Source organism: Sprattus sprattus, assembly GCF_963457725.1.
Source record: "Sprattus sprattus genome assembly, chromosome: 5".
In the NCBI taxonomy this organism is placed as follows: domain Eukaryota; kingdom Metazoa; phylum Chordata; class Actinopteri; order Clupeiformes; family Clupeidae; genus Sprattus; species Sprattus sprattus.
The window spans coordinates 8606879-8626404 of record NC_137924.1 but is presented as its reverse complement, the minus strand read 5'-3'; the positions used below and the strand labels follow the sequence as shown (position 1 = coordinate 8626404).

The 19526-nt window shown below is 40.3% G+C and overlaps 2 protein-coding genes across 3 annotated transcripts; one reads left to right on the top strand and one right to left on the bottom strand.

The window, feature by feature from the left end:
- Nucleotides 1–648: 648 nt before the first annotated feature.
- LOC308365805 (uncharacterized protein) lies at nucleotides 649–14217 on the bottom strand. 2 transcript variants are annotated; one of them, XM_080839403.1, is made up of 11 exons: nucleotides 14001–14217; nucleotides 13479–13752; nucleotides 13224–13335; nucleotides 11486–11638; nucleotides 11052–11222; nucleotides 10250–10323; nucleotides 9287–9484; nucleotides 8634–8771; nucleotides 4014–4103; nucleotides 2748–2891; nucleotides 649–2341 (listed from the first exon to the last, which is right to left on the bottom strand). In XM_080839403.1, exons 2-11 carry the CDS (start codon nucleotides 13716–13718, stop codon nucleotides 2213–2215), a joined length of 1449 nt encoding a protein of 482 aa, XP_080695529.1. In that variant the 5' UTR covers nucleotides 13719–13752; nucleotides 14001–14217; the 3' UTR covers nucleotides 649–2212. The 2 variants fall into 2 exon arrangements, with proteins under 2 accessions (XP_080695529.1, XP_080695530.1); XM_080839404.1 differs by lacking the exons at nucleotides 11052–11222; nucleotides 11486–11638.
- A 505-nt stretch (nucleotides 14218–14722) lies between these two features.
- cUnh3orf38 (chromosome Un C3orf38 homolog) lies at nucleotides 14723–16528 on the top strand (the record flags this gene model as incomplete). Its single annotated transcript, XM_080839491.1, has 3 exons — nucleotides 14723–14849; nucleotides 14988–15163; nucleotides 15800–16528. The coding sequence occupies 3 exons, from the start codon at nucleotides 14723–14725 to the stop codon at nucleotides 16361–16363; spliced, it is 867 nt and encodes a 288-aa protein (XP_080695617.1). The 3' UTR covers nucleotides 16364–16528.
- Between the last annotated feature and the right edge of the window lie 2998 nt (nucleotides 16529–19526).

Below are 19526 nucleotides of genomic sequence, written 5' to 3'. Positions count from 1 at the left end.
ATGGTATAACATTTGTCTCATTTATCATGTCAATATTTATATTACAGAATGTAGTTTTTGAACATTTCAAAGGTAATATGTGAGTAAAGATATTCATCTTTCATTCATTGCCTTGGCAACAGTGTCTACTAGGTTCTAGTATATGTAGGTTTGCATAACGGCACAGAGTTTGCAATGCAAAATGGTGATGTCATACATGTATGCTGTGCAGTGTGTAAGCAAGAGGCAAATTCAAGAAAATAATTCCAGAACTCATTGTTTGTGCGATGCTCATCTAGGCCTGAGTTTGCGACCCCTGATTAAGAGTATAGATAACAATTCTAGAGGGAGTTCTGACTCAACAGCGCCCCCTCCTGTATGAAGGACACATTATGTGTGCCTGTATGAGATGCAAGACTAGGACATTTTAGTTGGACATTGTTCATTCATTCCATAAACTTATTCTGAGAAAATTCATCCCTTAGGTAAAGATGATGAGCGCTGTAAAACAAACTGTCATAATAAAGCATAAACAAATACACACACACACAATTTATGTTAATATATACTTTATTTTAATATTGCATATTCACCCATCATTCTTCAAGTATTGCTTGATATCAATGCAAAAGCATGATTATAGTTATGAAGACAACCAAGACAATCTTATATCATAACCAACATTTTCCTGATAGGTGAGGAGATAAATGAGGTACATTTGGGGTTTTACTGGCGTCTGCTCCCAATAAAGGCTTTTATTGCAACCAAGCAAGACTTCTACAGACTCCTTCCCCAAGAGAACTTTCTTTTGTATTACAGACCAGAGGTTACCCATTTCTACAGTATGCAATGTGGATATGATATGATGCATTGATCAGTGTGAGATTGCCATGATTTGCATGCATTTATAAAAACAAAAATAAAATAAATAGGCACTGATATCCAAGTGTACCCAGAGGACCATGTTACATGCAGCAGGCAGATCACAGCATGCAGTGTGTACTACAGTGCAAATCAATAAGGTTCACATTAATAACATTTTAAATGAATAAACATTACATTAATCACATTTCAAATGCAGAACAAGAGAAGTAGATAGTTCCTGAAATGCAATCCTGGTAAAAGATAATATTTTGGAGGAAGAACAGATAAATAAGGTTCTCAGAGAAGCTTGGCCTTGGAGTACTACATAGATCGTGCCATGCATCCAGGCAATGGACTCTTTCAAACAATCTCTTCAAGACTCACTCAATATCAAAAAATCTCTTTAAGACTTTGTGATAAAATGAGACTGAGATTTAAATAAAATCCAAGAGGTTCCCACAGAGTAATAGAAGAGTAGTAAAGTCACTATTCCAGCTGTTCCATGCACTGAAACCGTGTGTGCGAACATGTTTCTGCACTGATTATTGCACAGTATCTGATCTCAGAACAGCATCTCAGAATAGATGGAAGCCTGGCTCTAGTTCTCTGCCCTGAACTGGAAGATTCTTGTTCAGTCAAGGTAGCAGCTGATCATAATAATAATCATTATTATTATTATTATAATTAAGACCAAATAATAATAATAATAATAATGTGTATGGTTATGCACAAATGTTAAGTTTAAGTTTTACAAACAAATAAAAGGCTTAATGCACGTATGACAAACCAGAGTTGGAAAGGCAAGTGAAGGTATCCTGGTGTTATAATAATGTAATTCATGGAAATTCTCCTCATTTTACCCACTATTAAACTTTTGCAGAATAAATGTTCACAAGAATAATATGCACATTTCATATAAAAGAGCACTGTGCCACATATCTGTGATCTGTGATCTGTGATGTCTGGTCTTTTTTGTCAAAATGCTATTACTCAAGAGATTTGCAGTAAAATCTATCAGCTATTTGATATAAAACAGTTAAATATTTGTAAAAGTGTAGATTAAATAAATAGATATTAAGAAATCATTTACTTTTGATGCAGAAATCTTATTTGTACTGTTAACTGGAAAACTTGGAAAACAGTATCAACCATGCTACAGGATTAGACTGCCCCTTGTAGTGCTGAAAAATCAAAAGAGCTGAATGCATAGTCAACTTTAGTAAAAAAAGAGATAAAAACTGCTACGTTTCAAGGTTGCTCTGACATCCTTGGTCAGACAACAGTGGTTATGTTGGATGTACTTCATCAGACAAGTGAACATCAACAGAGGCCTTACTGTCCTTCTCTCAGCAGCGTAGGGAAGGCCGGCTCAGTCTCTGCTGTTGGTAGACCAATCATAGGGCATGAAGGTCACTTTGATAGATCCAGATGACAGCAGGCTTTGCAGGTTCAGCTTTTTAGGCGAGTCATTCATGTGGTTTAGGATCCAGGCCAGCAGCTGCAGGAAGAGACCCCACAGAAGGAGAGAGAGTGAGAGAGAGAGATAGAGAGAGGGAGCGAGAGATAAAGAGAGAGAGAGAGAGAGAGGGAGAGAGTGATAGAGAGAGAGGGGGTGGGGGCATGAGAGAGAGAGAGGGATGAGAGAGAGATAGAGAGACAGAGAGAGAGGGGGTGAGAGAGAGGGAGGGAGAGAGATTTAAACACAGCTCAACACAATTTAGGCTTTTCTTGAAATCCTTCTGTGCCTTTTGCCATAATTGCATGACAATGTGTATTTAGTTGGAAATCCATTGAACGTAACGGTCAAGGAGCTAAATGAGTAAAGCTTTACGAGTACTGTTATTGTTGTAACTATTAGATTACACAGTGCACAATCACATATCTTCAGCTAATGTTTCACATACCTTCTCGTCCGTGCCTCCAAAGTCCACCTTGTACCATTTGAAGATCTGGCTGAGCTTCACCTCTCCTTTGTCAGGGTCCACAAGGCATCCATCATCATCCTCTAGGAAAGCTTCAGCTGCAGTCCGTAGCTGACCATCTATTCCCTGTAAGGACAGACTCTTTACACCAGTGGTTCTTAACCTGGGTTCGATCGAACCCCAGGGGTTCGTTGAGCCACTCTCAGGGATTCGGCAGGGGTCAAGACACACACAGTATAGCCCGGTTCACACTAGCAATGTCGGGCCGTTTTATACATACCCACGTTTTGAAGAAATCATATTTTATTTTTCAAATTACAAAGGGTTCGGCGAATGCATTGATGAAGTTTGCAGGGTTCAGCACCTCCAAAAAGGTTAAGAACCACTGCTTTACACATTGCCCTGACAAGACTTGGACCTCCAGTGGGAAAAGAAACATGGCCTGGATTGTTTAATGCACTACATGAATAAGAATGTTTACCAATAAGGAAAAAGTGAAATGGTCAATAGTTACCTGTGGTGTGTAAGTTTAGTGAAATGGTCAATAGTCACTTGTGGTGTGTAAGTTTAGTGAAATGGTCAATAGTCACCTGTGGTGTGTAAGTTTAGTGAAATGGTCAATAGTTACCTGTGGTGTGTGAAATGGTCAATAGTTACCTGTGGTGTGTAAGTTTAGTGAAATGGTCAATTGTTACCTGTGGTGTGTAAGTTTAGTGAAATGGTCAAAAGTCACCTGTGGTGTGTAAGTTTAGTGAAATGGTCAATAGTTACCTGTGGTGTGTGAAATGGTCAATACTTACCTGTGGTGTGTAAGTTTAGTGAAATGGTCAATAGTCACCTGTGGTGTGTGAGTTTAGTGAAATGGTCAATAGTTACCTGTGGTGTGTGAAATGGTCAATAGTTACATGTGGTGTGTAAGTTTAGTGAAATGGTCAAAAGTTACCTGTGGTGTGTGAAATGGTCAATAGTTACGGTGTTCTGTAAGTTTAGTGAAATGGTCAATAGTCACCTGTGGTGTGTAAGTTTAGTGAAATGATCAATAGTTACCTTAGGTGTGTGAAATGGTCAATAGTCACCTGTGGTGTGTAAGTTTAGTGAAATGGTCAATAGTCACCTGTGGTGTGTAAGTTTAGTGAAATGGTCAATAGTTACCTTAGGTGTGTGAAATGGTCAATAGTTACCTGTGGTGTGTGAAATGGTCAATAGTCACCTGTGGTGTGTAAGTTTAGTGAAATGGTCAATAGTTACCTGTGGTGTGTAAGTCTTGATTGGGGGACAGCCTTTGGCACCACAGTTCAGAGCAAAATGAATAAGAGGCTCAGGATCAGGAAGAGCCACCTAGTGGAGAACCAAAAGTGTAACAGGATGTTGAGTCACAACAAGACCACCACAATAAACAGGGTTCATACACATTTTGACCAATGGATTTCCATGACTTTTCCATGACTTTAAACCAAATTTCCATGACCAAACATTTTGTGAAATCTCTGTGTATACATGCAAAAGTGATAAAATGTAGTATTTAAACTAACAATGACAATTCCAAAGCGTACAGTATACAAAAATATGAAGTTTAAGCTCTGTGTCATAAACTTAGTGCATTTTGTTAGCATCCATGCTTCCATAGGCCATTGAATCCTGGGCAGGTGTGTACAAAAATCCCAAATTTAAAAAAACTAATTTTGAGAAAATGAGGCAGAACACCATCACAGATTTTTGATATGTTAAGAAAAAATATCTAATCTTTCCAAAACAGTTAGTTTCATGTTGGTAGATGCTGTCATTCTTTTGCTATAGCATGCCAAAAATTGCACAAAATGGGTTTTCATCCATTTTCAAGCAGCAATATCTTCAAGACCATTCATCACATAGGGACAGTTTTGTATAGAGACCATACATAGGACGTCTCTAGCTTTTCACAGGCATTTAAAGATGCTGCCACAGAGCGTAGAGTAAAGTTTTCACGCAAATTCAATCACCCCGAATACTACGATATACCCAAGTCCATATTCAAGTAATGGTAACTGATTTTAAGCCTATACAGTTTGAAGGAGCTGGCTTAAATACTTTTCTAGTTATAGCAATTTGAAAATGGCTCTACAGAAAACGCTGCTAAAAAAGTGTCTGAATATGCACATAACTTAGTTGCTAAAACAGCCTGCTATTTCGACTAATGTTCCCCGATAGCCAGATTGGAACACAATTGAGTCATTCCATGGCAAACGTCAAAATTTAGGAATCTAGTTCTAGTTTAGGCTACCTCCCATTTTCTGATGTCTCAATGATTGAGCATGGCCATCATTGAGGAGCATCGTCCCCGGAAACTTGCCGCTATTTTGGGTTCTCATTTCTGCAAATTATGACAGGTGCCACAGCTGTATGTGCAGGTTGTGTAAAGCTTCCTCAAAGTGTTCTTGGTAATGCTCAAACTCGCAAAATGGCAGATTTACGACGTTTGTATGCCTTTGTCTGTGATTTGACTAATACAAGTACGCAAACTTTGCAAAAATTAAATAAATATTGTTTTGCTTTTTCAATAACCTTGTTTTTTTCAATGTCTTCTTGTCCGGTCTTACTTACACCCCATGGCCTTCAAATCAAAGTCTTCTAAAACAAAATGCTTTTCAGTTATCTTTGTCTTTTTCCACAGGTCTGCGGACATGAAGACATTTCACACAATGCCACAATGAATGACTTCAGCATCAGAGATGTCTCACCTCATGACTGGCACCTATCTAACTGAGATAAAGTGACACAAAGTGACACAACGTCTACGGGTGGGGTGGTATAACGTGACTGAAAGCACTTCTGCAAGAATTTGATTGAGCCCTTTCTTTGTTCCAGCACACTATGTTCTCACAACCCCCCCTTCTTAATATTTCACTAGAATTTTTTTTGCACTAGAACATTTGCCATTCACATTTTTTCTTATACTCTAGATTACAAAAAATATAATACTGCGAGAATTAAACAAAATGTTTTGACATTAAAAACAAATTACTGGCCAAGCATCTTATTCAACTTTCTGTAAAAACATATTGGTTACATTACATAAATTGACGTAGATAAATGCAACGACTTGATAAATCAAGTAAGGATGATTCAGTTAGACAAACAGCCTGAGAGGGGGCAGAGTATCTACACAAACAGACACACATATGACACTGTTGAATCATCAACAGTCCCAAAGTCCCATGGCGTGGGTCGGGGGCTTGACCGGGGGGATATGTCACTCTTGCCTGTCTTCATCAATATTTATATAATTCCATAAAGTCACCCAAAGATCAATTTTTCTTATTTATTTCTCCTCTTATAGAGTTTTGGCAATTATTTATGGCTATTGTCTGTGGTGAGAGCTGAATCATCACTAGCATTCCCAGAAGGAATAGATGTGATTCTTAAAGTCTAGATTCTCACTAGCATTCCCAGAAGGAATAGATGTGATTCTTAAAGTCTATATTCTCACTAGCATTCCCAGAAGGAATAGATGTGATTCTTAAAGTCTAGATTCTCACTAGCATTCACAGAAGGAATAGATGTGATTCTTAAAGTCTATATTCTCACTAGCATTCCCAGAAGGAATAGATGTGATTCTTAAAGTCTATATTCTCACTAGCATTCCCAGAAGGAATAGATGTGATTCTTAAAATATAAGATGAAGGAGTGAAATCAGGAAATGAAGCACTACCAGCCCTACATGATGGGTGACAGGTTGACCCTGAAAATGATGAAACCTTTATAAATAATCACTGAACTACTACTTTAACTGCTACTACTATAACTACTACTGAGTGTGTCAGAGAAGGAGTCTCGGGTGGAAATTCAACTAAGTTACCTCAGGACTCCGGAGTTGCATACACCGTAAGTATATTTATTCAACAACAACAAGCTTGTCAGGCTCACCCACGTCCTGGCGGGAAAGAGAGAGACACAGAGAGACAGAGAGAGAGAGAGAGCCGTGGCTCCCTACCAGACTGCAGCAGGCGAGATAGAGGGAGAGAGACAGGGAGAGAGAGACAGGGAGAGACACAGAGAGAGAGAGAGCCCAGGCTCACTCCCAGACTGCCGCAGACGAGAGAGAAGCAAAACAACAAACATTCTAAACATTTCCTTTTTAATTCTATATCTTTGTAAAGACTTCTCTACTCTCTGGTGGTATGAGCCCCGCCTGTCCTACATTATGGGCGACAGGTTTGATTTTCCCACAGCACTGATAACCAGATATGTCCTGGAAAATCCACAGTTTCTAATTCTTATCAGTGTCCCTGGACTTAATTTAACCTCCAAACGTCACAAAATGTTTTACATAATGAGTAACTAAGGCATATAAAAGAGGGTGTCCCTCTACAACTTCTGCTACTACTGCAAATACTACTACTGCTTCTACCCAACTACTGTGTGTCAGAGAGAGAGACTGATGTTAAAGATGAGGGCTGTCATCACACTGCTGGTGCTGCTGCTCTCCATGTGTGGATCTCAGACTCGGAGCACCCAGACTGAAGTTCACACAGAGAGCCAGAGCACTGGGGCTGCTGCTGCTGCTGCTGCTGCTGCTGCTGACACTACCCAGGTGGACATCTATGCTGAGCTCAGGGAACTCAGAAACATGGTGGACAAGCAAGGAATCACGTTAGTGAACCTTCAGATGGAACTGTCTGCTAGTGAGACTAAGGTGGAGAACCTTCAGATGGAACAAGCAGCACAAGAGGCACAGCTGACAGCAGTGAAGACCAGACTGGCAGCCACTGAGACTGAAGTAGTGAATCTGGAGAAAGAGATCACAGACAAACCCAAGGTGGCATTCTCAGCAGGTCTGACTAACTCAGGATTCATAGAGCCTGCAAAACATGACCTGAACTTGGTCTTCACTAGAATCATCACCAATGCTGGACAGGCCTACAGCAACATTACCGGCTTCTTCACAGTTCCAGTAAAAGGAGTCTACTACATTAGATTCACAGTCATGGATTTTCTAGCCTCACGCTACATGGAAATCAGGATTATTAAGAATGGAAAGCCCATCCTGGGGTTGGGAGACTATGATACCGATGGGACAAACTCCTATCTCTCCAGTGGTGTGACTCTGCAGCTGGAGGTGGGAGATGTACTTAACATGCAAATCCCAAAAGGCTACAGGCTTTTTGATGATTCTCAGAACCGCAGCACCTTCAGTGGCTTCCTGCTCTTTCCTCTTTGAAGGGAACACACTAATGACCTGCTCATGTTGTCAAATGATAAATAATATGCTTCATGATAATGCTCAAATAAAACACTTTTAAACTTGAATCCTTCTGTGTCATCATTGCAAATGTTGAACAACGCTTTATCAACACACGTTATTGCTTATTTTGTCTTGTTTTTATTCAGGACCGTGGTCTTTCAATTTGAGAGCATTATTTGTTCATTTTATTTATCTTTGCACTCAGGCTGCTTGTATAACTTGCTCACTGATGCTCTGTCTCTCTCTTTCTCTGTCTCTCTCTTTCTTTCTATCTCTCTCTGTCTGTCTCTCCCTCTCTCTCTCTCCCCTTTCAAAAATGATGGTAAATAATGATGAATAATGAGCCGAACAAACGTAAGCAAATCAACAATTTTCAAACTGAAATCTATCTCCATAATCACTGACAAAACTGTAAATACATAACTGAATCAATAAAGGAGATTTTATCAGAGAATTTAACAACACCTGCTGCTACCACAACAAGTGCCAACGACCACTGCCTTGGCCAGGGAGGAAACAACTGAATCAATATTATAAGGCCACCTTATTTACTGAGAATGTTGGAGAGGCAGGAGAGTGGTAGCGATACATGAGCCATACATACAGCCATGAGGTGGAGACGAGAAACAGTGATTGAGACAGAATACCTGGAGCCTGGGGTCACTCTTTGAGAAGGGCTTCAGGATCTGTGCTACGCCCTTCCTGTTGCCCCGCAACACTCCATTCTCAATGTCCTGAAGGGTGAACACCTCGCCTCCAATGAGGTAGCTCACGTAGTTAAAGAACTGCAAGAGAACAGTACATTAATGATAAAACCTCACAGAAAACATTGTTAAACAGGGTAAGAAGGGAGAGGCAAACAACTGATGTGTTGTGTTTTCCTCTTCCTGCCTGGCTTCTGTGGGTAATGAGGCCCATTCTTTTTTTATTTTTTTTTATTATGTTTACCTCATTTTTTTTATTTTTTATCCTTACTTATTATCATTTTTTAATTATCATTATTTTTAAATTTCATCCTTTCACTATTTGACCTTATCGCTAGTTGGGCAATAGTTTATACACATAGACATCTGGAGACAAAGCCACACATGCACATATAAAAGAATATGTATATATATATATATATATAACAATAATAATAATAATAATAATAACAAGGCATTAAAAAATGACAAAAATAAAGAATGGGATAGATGCATTGTCTGCAGTCACCATACTCGCATAGATGTAAGCATACGAGGACACGACTGAGGGGGGCAAAAACCCAAACACAAAACATAACAATGAGGCCCATTCTTACCCGGTAACGCTGCCACATGTTCTTGGGGGCGCCCAGGCGCACGTTTCCGTGGATGACGAGTGCGTTGTAAACATTGATGAAGAAGGCCAGCTTCTCCTCGCGGCTGAGGGAGCCGAGCTCCACACGCTGTAGCTGCACCGCCAGCTCACAGTATTGCTCAAAGAAGGAGCTCTGGGTCATGGCCTTGTAGTCCACAGACTGCATGTGAAGAGAGTACACAACGCTCAATGAGGTTCGGTAGCCTTCATGTGAAGAGAGAACACAACGCTTAATGAGGTTCGGTAGCCTTCATGTGAAGAGAGAACACAACGCTCAATGAGGTTCGGTAGCCTTCATGTGAAGAGAGAACACAACGCTCTAAGAGGTTTGGTAGCCTTCATGTGAAGAGAGAACACAACGTTCGATGAGGTTCGGTAGTCTTCATGAGACACCATGTGTGTGAAACCATGAAGGTAAATGTTTGAGGCTACAGTTAAAAACTAATAGATGTTTATCGGTGCAGTCCGCTAATCGTGCAGCTCTAATCCCGTACACTTTTTCTCAAATTCGACCAATTGCTCCACACGTTCCGCTAGCTGTCCGTTCAATGTGAGCTGTCAAAAAAACTCAAATAGGAAACAAACATAGTGGCTCGGACTAAGCCATAAACAATCCCTGCCATCATCAACGCCCGTGCTTCAAGGACACAGAAGGGAGGCGTGTAAATTTGACTTGCTGTTGAGCTCAAATATCAACAGCCTTTTGCAAAACGGAATCGTGGACTGAATCTTTAGTGATGCTTTTTTTTGTACTTTCTTGAGAATCAAATAATGCGGTTTAGAGGACTGGTCCAAAGCTACTGTAGGATTAAGTCAGTATTTCTTAGTACTTGCCTCTAAAGGCAGTGTGTGTGTGTGCTTGAGGGTCTGAGTCTAAGGGCACACTTGCCGAGTGGGACTGAGAGTCTCAAGTGAGTTCTGTTACCTTGCCATCAGAGGACAGGTTGTCTGCATAAAGTTTCAGGATGAGGTTCCTCAGGATCTCAGAGAGTTCAGATGCTGAGTGATAGAAAACACATTTCAGATTTGACTTCATAGACAGCACTGGGTGCCAAGAATCAGATAAAGGGTGCACATAATAATAATAATAATAATAATAATAATAATAATAATAATTCATTTTATTACATGTATTCAGCTGGTGAACAGACAGACAGAGTTTTGCATCTGCAGACAGCCCAGGAACGTGCAGGTTACAAAAACATGCAGGAACAGGGAGACTTAGTAAACAAGAACAACACAGGCAACTAACTGCATGCCTGAAGAGAACTAGCCCCTTCTCAGACATCTACCTGCAATGCTGGAGCAACTTTTTGTTAAGCATCTCCTCTGCACTAAAGTGAGTTTGAGGCAGAGCATGAAAAACAACTTGTCAAAGAGGCTTAATTATCTGTTTAGTACTAGCGTTATGTTCAAACTACAGGGGTTAATATGCCATTTTTAGACCAACACGTTATCATGCTAATCTGAAAGAAGTATATGAAAAACAGATGACCTTTTTATATTTTAAAATAATTTTAAAGCTGCTTGGAAAAACATGGATACTTTTTTCTAAAGAAGGAAACCAGTAGTTTAGCAAAGAACTGTAAGTCAACTAAAAGCGTCTAAGCGTCTGTGCCGTGCTTTTCTACAGGACATCTGCAGCACTGATTCACGGCCACTGAGAACTCAGAAATCAGAACTACTTCTGAATGGAAGAACTGCGTTGTTCTCTTGTCTCTACATACCCTTCAAGGGACTGCATGCTGCCATTTCTCCTGTGTTGAGTGCAGAGTTGGGGTCATGTTCCAGCAACCTGAACAAGGCGCTACTCTCTTCAAAACCTCCCTTCCCCGCCACAGCATTATAGTACTTCCTGTCCATTAAACCCTGTCCAAGTTCACGTGCCTTTTGCTTGTCTACGGATTGCAAGTGAAAGATGTTAGGCCCTGCCAAAACATTGCTGCCAAGCCGAAGTCACAAAATGAACAGGAATTTTGACAATGCTCACTGCTGTAGTAGGTGTCTAATCTTTTCTATTTTAACAATAAACGCTATGTATTGCTCCTTTAATTAACATTTGATCAATCTAAGCTACATTAACTGAATCATATTGTTGAGACCGCCTTTCTGTAGGGTCTCTTTTGCAAGTGTTTTAAAACAAAGTGCAAGGTGAACTTACCCATGCCCTTCTCAGAGTGCAGCCAGTCCACCAGCTGCAGGCCTGTGAAGCTGTTCCTGCACATTTTCAACCCCTTCCTGTGGGAGCCAATCACCCCGCTGGACTTGAACTCCTCTACCAAGTCCGCAAAAGCATCCCTCTCACACATAAACTCTGTTGAAGAGGCAGATAAGGCTGACCTTTCACCTTTCACCTTTCACCTTTCACTGCATTGGCAGCATCACAGCATTGCCACCAAAACGTTTAATGCCTCTGTTACAGTATAAACAAGTAATGAATGACTTAAGCATTTGGTACACCCACATAGATATGAGGACAATTACTTTCAAAACACTTTGAACAACAGTTTTATTTGACAAGTAATTGTCAAGTAGCTATCTGATGCTTCTAGACTGTTGGTCGTGACTCTATTTACTTCTATAGTTTGACTTCTTAAGTGGAGGTTTTTTTAGTCATCCTTGTGAAACATCTTTGCCTATTATATGTTCATCTGGCTGTGATATTTGGGTATGTGCTAATAGGAATTCAGCTCCCCTTTTTATAATGTATTGTGTAGACTGTGGTTAACAAAAAGTCAGATCAATTTCAATCAAACGGTCAATGTTTTGAAGGCAGGGGCTGTGAGGGAAGGCAGGGGAGTTCAGAGAGGAAGGAAACAAGCACAACAAGTGTTTCTCATCTCTTCAACTACTTTTCAGAGACTTACATTGTTGTGGTATATTAACATTACCATAGCATTAAAGGTACTGTCCTTGATTATACAACTCTTTTCATTAGAATTCAGCTAAATGATCATTCCATCCGGTGTGTGCACTCAAGAAACTCGGATGTTCCTGCACAGTTGTGGCTCTGTAAAAACAAAGTGGCTTGGACTGAACCATACACTATTCCAGCCAATCAACAACCTTGCTTAATGAGCAAGGAGGGGAGGGCTGTATGTGATAGCCTGTTATAATGTTCAAATATCAACAACCTTTCCCCAGGTTCGAGGACAGCATCTTTAAGTACCAGACATAATTACCAGGAGAAACAGCAGTGAGGTAGAAACAGGGGCAGACTGTTTGTGATGAACATGCTAGGTCTTATCCAGTCCCTCTATGGCAGGGGCACTCAGTCCTGCTCTTGCCCTCCGCCCTGCACTGTAAATCCTCTCTGTATTCCTGCTCTAAGCACACCATTGATAAGTTCTCTCCAATGAATGTAGAAAACATGGGCAACATGGCTTCGTTCCCTTCCATTACACAGAAAGAAATGAAGCCAAAATGGGTCTATGTAGAGCTGCCATTTGTTCAAATTGGAGCCAGATTCAGCACAGTAAGTACTTTTTGGAACCAGAGTATGCGAAGTAAAAGGAATATTTGCCAGGTCCGCCCAGAACCGACACATATTAAGTCTCTTCCATTCTCTAGTTCCTTCTGATTGCTTCACTTTTGAAATGAACTTACGGTGTCTATGCTTTTCACATGGATTGGTTTTGTCAGAGAAAGGTGGAAGACACACAGAGTCGGTGGGCTCAGGACAAGGACTGAGTGCTCATGCTCTATGCATATCCATGCCAAAGTACACAGTCAAAAAGGTCAAAGGTTAAAGGTTAAAGTGGAATGATGGTGCAAAGTGCATGGCAGTCATTCTGTTCCCTGTGTTTGTTAAGCTTAACAGTCGAGGAACCTGAAAGTATATACACCTATCCATGAAGTTATTACAACAGGCCAAACTGTGTGTTTTTGATAAGACAAACCTCCACTCTCCGCTGTAGTATCTGAACTGCACTCCTCAGGTAAAGGAGGTGCATCTGCTGGAACTGGCTGTTCTCTCACCATCTGCACCAAACGCTGAAGCTCCTCTGGTGCCTGAACATGAAGTTACATTAGAAGTCAATTGATATTTTTATTTTTTACAAATAAACTTCCTTTCCTAATAACATTAGGGTGCTGGACCTAGCTTATATAAGTGGAAACACAAAGCAAAGCAACTCTCAACAAAGCTTTCTCACCAGCTTTTGCAGGTCGTCATTACCCCCCACATGGACGTTGTTGAAGAATATCTGAGGGACTGTGCTACGGCCAGTCAGTTTCTTCACCTGATCCCTCAGAGCTGCTTGTTGATTTATGTCCACATCACACACCGGCAATCCTAGTTTCTTTAGTGTTGATTTGGCTTGGAGGCAGTGTGGACAACCGATCACTGAGTACACCGTTACACGTCCCTCTATAGATCCTTCGGTCTCAGCCATTGAGTTAAGCCTGACAAGAGCGTCTCTACTTCGACTAGAGAAAAATAAACGGACAACATTAGGGTGAACAAATCGGTTAGCATTTGGTAGTCTTCTAGTTCTAGCTAACGTTACCAACCCAACAACACTGCCTTAGCCCACGTTGTGAACACTAGATTGATATGTGGTTACCACAACATCACCAAATGTGACACAGCATCCCCTTGTATACACTTATGAAGTGTGTCGCGCTGTGTGTGCATTACCATAGATGTTTTAAAATAAACATATATCTGGCCTTACCTTTACTGACAGTGGAGATCTTCCGCATTGGAATAACGTTAATCTAACCAGATGAATGCCAACGACAATGCAGTGAAAGGCAGCTATGGTTCACTAAGTACCGTTATCCTATGACACTCACTGAAATGAAAATGTCAAATAAAAGGATAAAGCTTGAGTCAAATAATTGAAAAATAACTTGTTTCACAACCTCTAATGGTAATATATTTCTTCCTGTTTCGTCTTGCCAAGAAGCTAATTTATAACAACGTAGTGACATCACGGGTCGTCAATGTTGACACTGATGACACTCTAGTCGGGATCCTGGAAACAGTTCAGACACAACAATATTGAAGTCTGCAAGCCGATTTTGATTTAAACTGTGACCACTGAATTCATGGAGTAGGTAAGCCTGAAATCAGTTCGCATTTATTAAAGAACCACAAGCAATTTTAAACAGATATTTTTTTTTCTGGAAAATGGCTAGGTTGATGTTTTTAGGGAAGCCCGCTCTAATTCTGCTCGCTTTCCCCCATAATATTCTAATCGCAACATTTCCTCATCTGGTCTACTCCAGCAAAAGCCCCTTATACCGTCTCTGCCCTACATTAATAGAGTACCCGAACCTTTACTTTGATTATCTAGCTTGGTGTCTTAACCCGGAACTGAATGGTTACATTCCGAAAGTGCAAGCGATATTTGAAATGTAGTTGTGTTTCTCACGTAAACTTAATCAGCTAGAAATGTCAACCCTGTCAAAAGAAGACGCCATCGGCTGTAGAAAGTTGTTGAATTTACTCCCAGAGAATGATTTATTAGCACTTAACGACACGGTAACTAATAAGATGATTGCTGTTGGTAGCACGAAAGGTAAGGCTAAGCTATTCATACTCAGCTACCTAGAAGTTTCCTTATGCTGTGGTTTGCCAGCATTTGTGGCCATTCAGTCAGAAGCATTTTAACCCTTTTGCAGCTAACAATATAATTGATTATGTTTTATTTTTGCAGAGGCAATTGACGCCATTATAACGTACTCAAAGAACCCAGAGGAACTCTTAAAGCGAAAGAAAGTCCAACGTGACATCATATTCAAGTACCTAGCTAGCGAAGGTGTTGTTATACCAACGAACAGTGACAAACATCAACTGGTGAAGGCGACTCTTGAGTTTTGGTCATCGGGCAAGGTGATTAAATCCAGATATGCTGCATGTATACCTGGCGTTTGTACAGAAATGTTCAGCTTTAGAATTAAAGGGAAACTTTTGGGTGCACGGCTGCACGCTTTTAATAAGGACACTTCACAATCCCATTGGTTGAGCGTCAACGCTATAACCGGCAACTGCAAAACGGTCTATAGTGCAATCACATGGAAGCATCTGTGTCAAAGTAAACCACTTGTTCGTAATGTAATAATAAGTATCTTGACAACATGGAAATGATCACTACATAGCTAGACCTGTGTTTGTATGCCTCATTAACTGTAATGAAAGTGCGGAAAATTACTGTTTCTACATTTTGTTTAGTTTTAGTTTCTGCAGAAAATGTGGCTGGAAAAAAAAAGAGGTTTACTTTTATGTGGATGCGTGCCCCATGAGATTACATTAAATAACCGTTCCGTAAATTATGGGCACAGCTTTCTAACTCGTTAATTTAGTCCTTAGTAAAAGTTTGGACTAAAAAAAAAAAGTTTGAAAAATCAAGAAGTTCCTCTTTAGGAAGTGCCTTGGACGAGTTAAGATTTCTTTGGAGTGACATAATTTGAACCTGTCAGTTAAATTCTCTATTGTGCCCCCCCCCCCCCCCCCCTCTCCTTTCTTAAGGTTTCTCAGAAATCCTATCGTGAAAAGGACAGTGAGGTCACGGGTGATGGTCTATCTAATGTTGTTACATTGGGGAGGCAATTTTGTCAGTGGTTCTTCCAGCTCCTGAACAGTCAAAACCCCACTTTTGGGCAACAGCCACAAGATTGGGGACCCCAGCACTTCTGGGAGGATGTAAGACTTCGCCTCCTGGCTAGCACGGAAAACGAGAGCAAGGAGGAGTTCCTAGGAGCTGAGCTGGTGAGCTTGCGCCTTCAGGCGCTATCACGGGATGAAAGTCTTCTCTTCAGCCCCAACCTGGAGCCTCCCGGCCTGAGGACTTTATCGACGCCGCATGGTTTGGTGGTAGTGGCAGTAGCAGGCACCATTCACAGGGGGCAATCCTGTCTCGGTATTTTTGAGCAGGTCTTTGGCCTTATCCGTTCCCCACTGAACGACAACAGTTGGAAGATGAAATGTATTGACTTGAAAATAAGGGCAAAGAACTCTGCCAAAGACAAAGATGAGCTGGTCTCACCTGCACTGACTTATAGCTCAAGTGAACTACAGCTGCTTTGTAGCTGAAGACAACATGTGGACATAGCCTGAGCAGGCATTTGTTGTAATGGGTAACACGTTTCATTCCATGACTCTTGAATGGCCATCCCTATTTCGTCATGGACCATTTTTGAAGGCAGTCTGCAATGAATTCTTCTGTAAATATGACTACCCTCAGGTTGTCAGTTTGATTATGTGCCTTGGTTGTCATTCTGGTTTGGGTTTTTAAGCAATAGAATGGAGAATGTGTTTTAATTTCAGTCCATTGTTTAAGTGTATGCCAACAGTCATATCTCTAAAAAACCTGGTGGAGGTCAGCATCTTCATATTTATTACCTCTAATATGATGCAGAACTAGTTCTATCATAAGTAAAAGAGTGAAAGTAAATTACGCAATAGCAAGATTTCAGTTGGTTTCCTAGAAAGAGTTTTGGAACTTATTGTATACAATACAATCAAAATACAATACATACTTTTTAGAAACCTTAACTGTGGAGGACTTGATTTTCCTAAACATAAAGAGCATTCACCAGAGTACAGGAATTCACTTCAGAAACGTCTTAAGCAAATTTTCAGACGGTTTGCCATTGCATTTGTCTTGGGTATTGTGGTATTCAGATTTTTGCATAGTAATTAGTCTTCACATGATTAATCTGAGCACTGTGATGGTCAACAGCACATATGGAGCTTTGCTGATGAATCCTTAGCATGACGTTATTGTAATGATGACTTTATGTTGCTGGTGGTAGAAGTTACACAGATGCTACACAGTCATGAATATTAAGTTCCATCATGGAGAGAAAGGACATAATTCAGTTAAAACATTTTAGTGAACAAATTAATGTAAGAGGGAGTGGCATTTTCAAACCAGTGCAGCTGTCCCAATGTCCTGTGTCCGCTGACTGTACAGCAGGTAGCTTAGAGAGCATGCCAGTAGTCTCTTTTACATTCAAATGGATTATTTTGTAAGAGGTTTACAGACTCTCAAAACTGGCCTATTTGTGTGTGTGTGTGTGTGTGTGTGTGTGTGTGTGTGTGTGTGTGTGTGTGTGTGTGTGTGTGTGTGTGTGTGTGTGTGTGTGTGTGTGTGTGTGTGTGTGTGTGTGTGTGTGTGTGTGTGTGTGTGTGTAAGTTAGACGTGGCTGGTGCGACACTGCTTTGGGCGGGGTGTTGAATGCAGCAGTGACTGAGGTTTTGGTGGGAAGTGTAACATGTGGGAAATTATTCTTGGCATGAGCTTCAAAGGCAAAGGAATTCTTAATATCTTCTCAGTCTCTCTGCTCACTCATGACCCACCATACCATAGTTGTGGTGAATGAAAGCACCATAACCGTTGATCTTTTTTTCAGTTCACCTCACAAAAAGAAAAATAACAAGCAGCTTGCTTTCTGTCTTTACGGCTCTTGGCTTCCCATTTTTAATAAGTGGTTTGGCTGTGCTCGAGTCTTATGACGTGCAGGTTCAGAAATACTGTTCATTGGCGTCTGTGGGCCATTGTGACACAGGACTTCTTCTAATAGAAACGTGTGTTTCTCATAAAGATCTTGTGAACCCCTGGATAGCTAGATGTTTAAGATGTTTTGGGTGGAGAGCTACCACAAAAAATGTAATTCCAAAGATGATTTATTTTTGCATTTTTTGTTCTGTCCTTTTAAAAATGGTAAGACCAAGCAGCCAAACAGCTGCTAATCCTGTTCAGTCACCCACCAGTTTCACAATATACATGCGTCTCCTTTATGGAAAAGTAATACAGTGATAGTTCTGCAGGAAATGTAATGCTTTTTAAAAATGCATTCATTCAGCAAAATGAGACACAGTCTAAAGCTAATTCTTTGGTGACATCAGTGCCTCTGGATATACTACTATTTGTCCACATGGGGGCGCCGTGGCTTCATATTACTCTGTCAAGGGGTTGAAGCTCTGCCAAATTGAAACCTTTTAAACCGATTATTTGAAGAAAGTCATCAGTGTCTGAGCAGGCTCAGCTTTGGTTTATGTAACCAAACCCTGTCGCCTTGGTTGTAAGGGAAAGCATATAATTCAAGACTTTATAATGAAAAGCATGCTATTAAATTAATGATGTTCTTAAGAAAAGACTTGTTAAACTACTCCCTCTAAAGGATATGAAAACATATTTTAGAATTTATTGACGGTGCTTCTGATTTATTGCTGCAATCAGGAGAAAGTTGCTCACAGAGCGCAGAACACAAACAATACTGAAACTATGGATTTATGACCATGGCTTCAGATAGTGTGTTTGAAATAATATATCTCTTACACCTTGATGGAAAAACTGATTTATTGAATCCTAGCAATGGGATTGGGTTGCAATCAGAGATTCTTTCAGGGTAACAAGTAATTGTAGTGGCCACCGGTGGTCAAACAGCAAGCTTGTGAAATGAGGTCTGACCCTACTTGAAGAATACAGGACAGTTGGAAGGCTATTGGACTATTGGAAGGTATGTTAAGGGGCTTTTCTGAAGTTTTCCGAAGCTATATAAAGCTTCTATAGCTTTATGTCATTTATGGCATACGTGTAGAATCTAGATAAACTAACATGTTTTTAGCAGGTATATCTTTAAAGGTGAGGACTTTTGTGTGTTTGTGTTTTGGAAACATGTAAGTCTGAGCAAAGATCAAAGTTTTTTTTTGTCATTTGTCGTTTAAATGTACTAGAAGTTCAGTGCCATCTTTCAACCAGTTTCAGAGGAGTGCAAGAGCTGAAAGCATTGTTCAGTTTCAGCCCAGATTGTCTAAACTCGAGAGCATTTCAATTAAAGTCAGCATTCTCCCACGTATGATCCGGAGTAGTCTTACACATGTATAATTATATAAACAGGAAATCTAAGTTTATAAATATATAGTAGCTAACAGAAATTAGTTTTAATCAAGACATGTTGTAAGAAGATGGGTTTCCAGCTGTGCATTGCAGTTAAGTGTCAGTTAAAGATTCATCCACCTGAAGATAAAGAGAGTGTTAGAAAAATATAATAATACACGTTCTGTTTACCAGTGTAGCCTCACATGTGTGCCCAATTACACACTGCAATATACATGCTACCAAGTCTACAACCGGACCTTTAAGCAGCAAAGGTTTAAAGCAAACTTAATTTTTTTGGTTGGTTTTAAATGTCAGGAACAGTGTTTAAAAGTCTCCTGCTATTGACAATCAGATGAGTCATCGTATGCA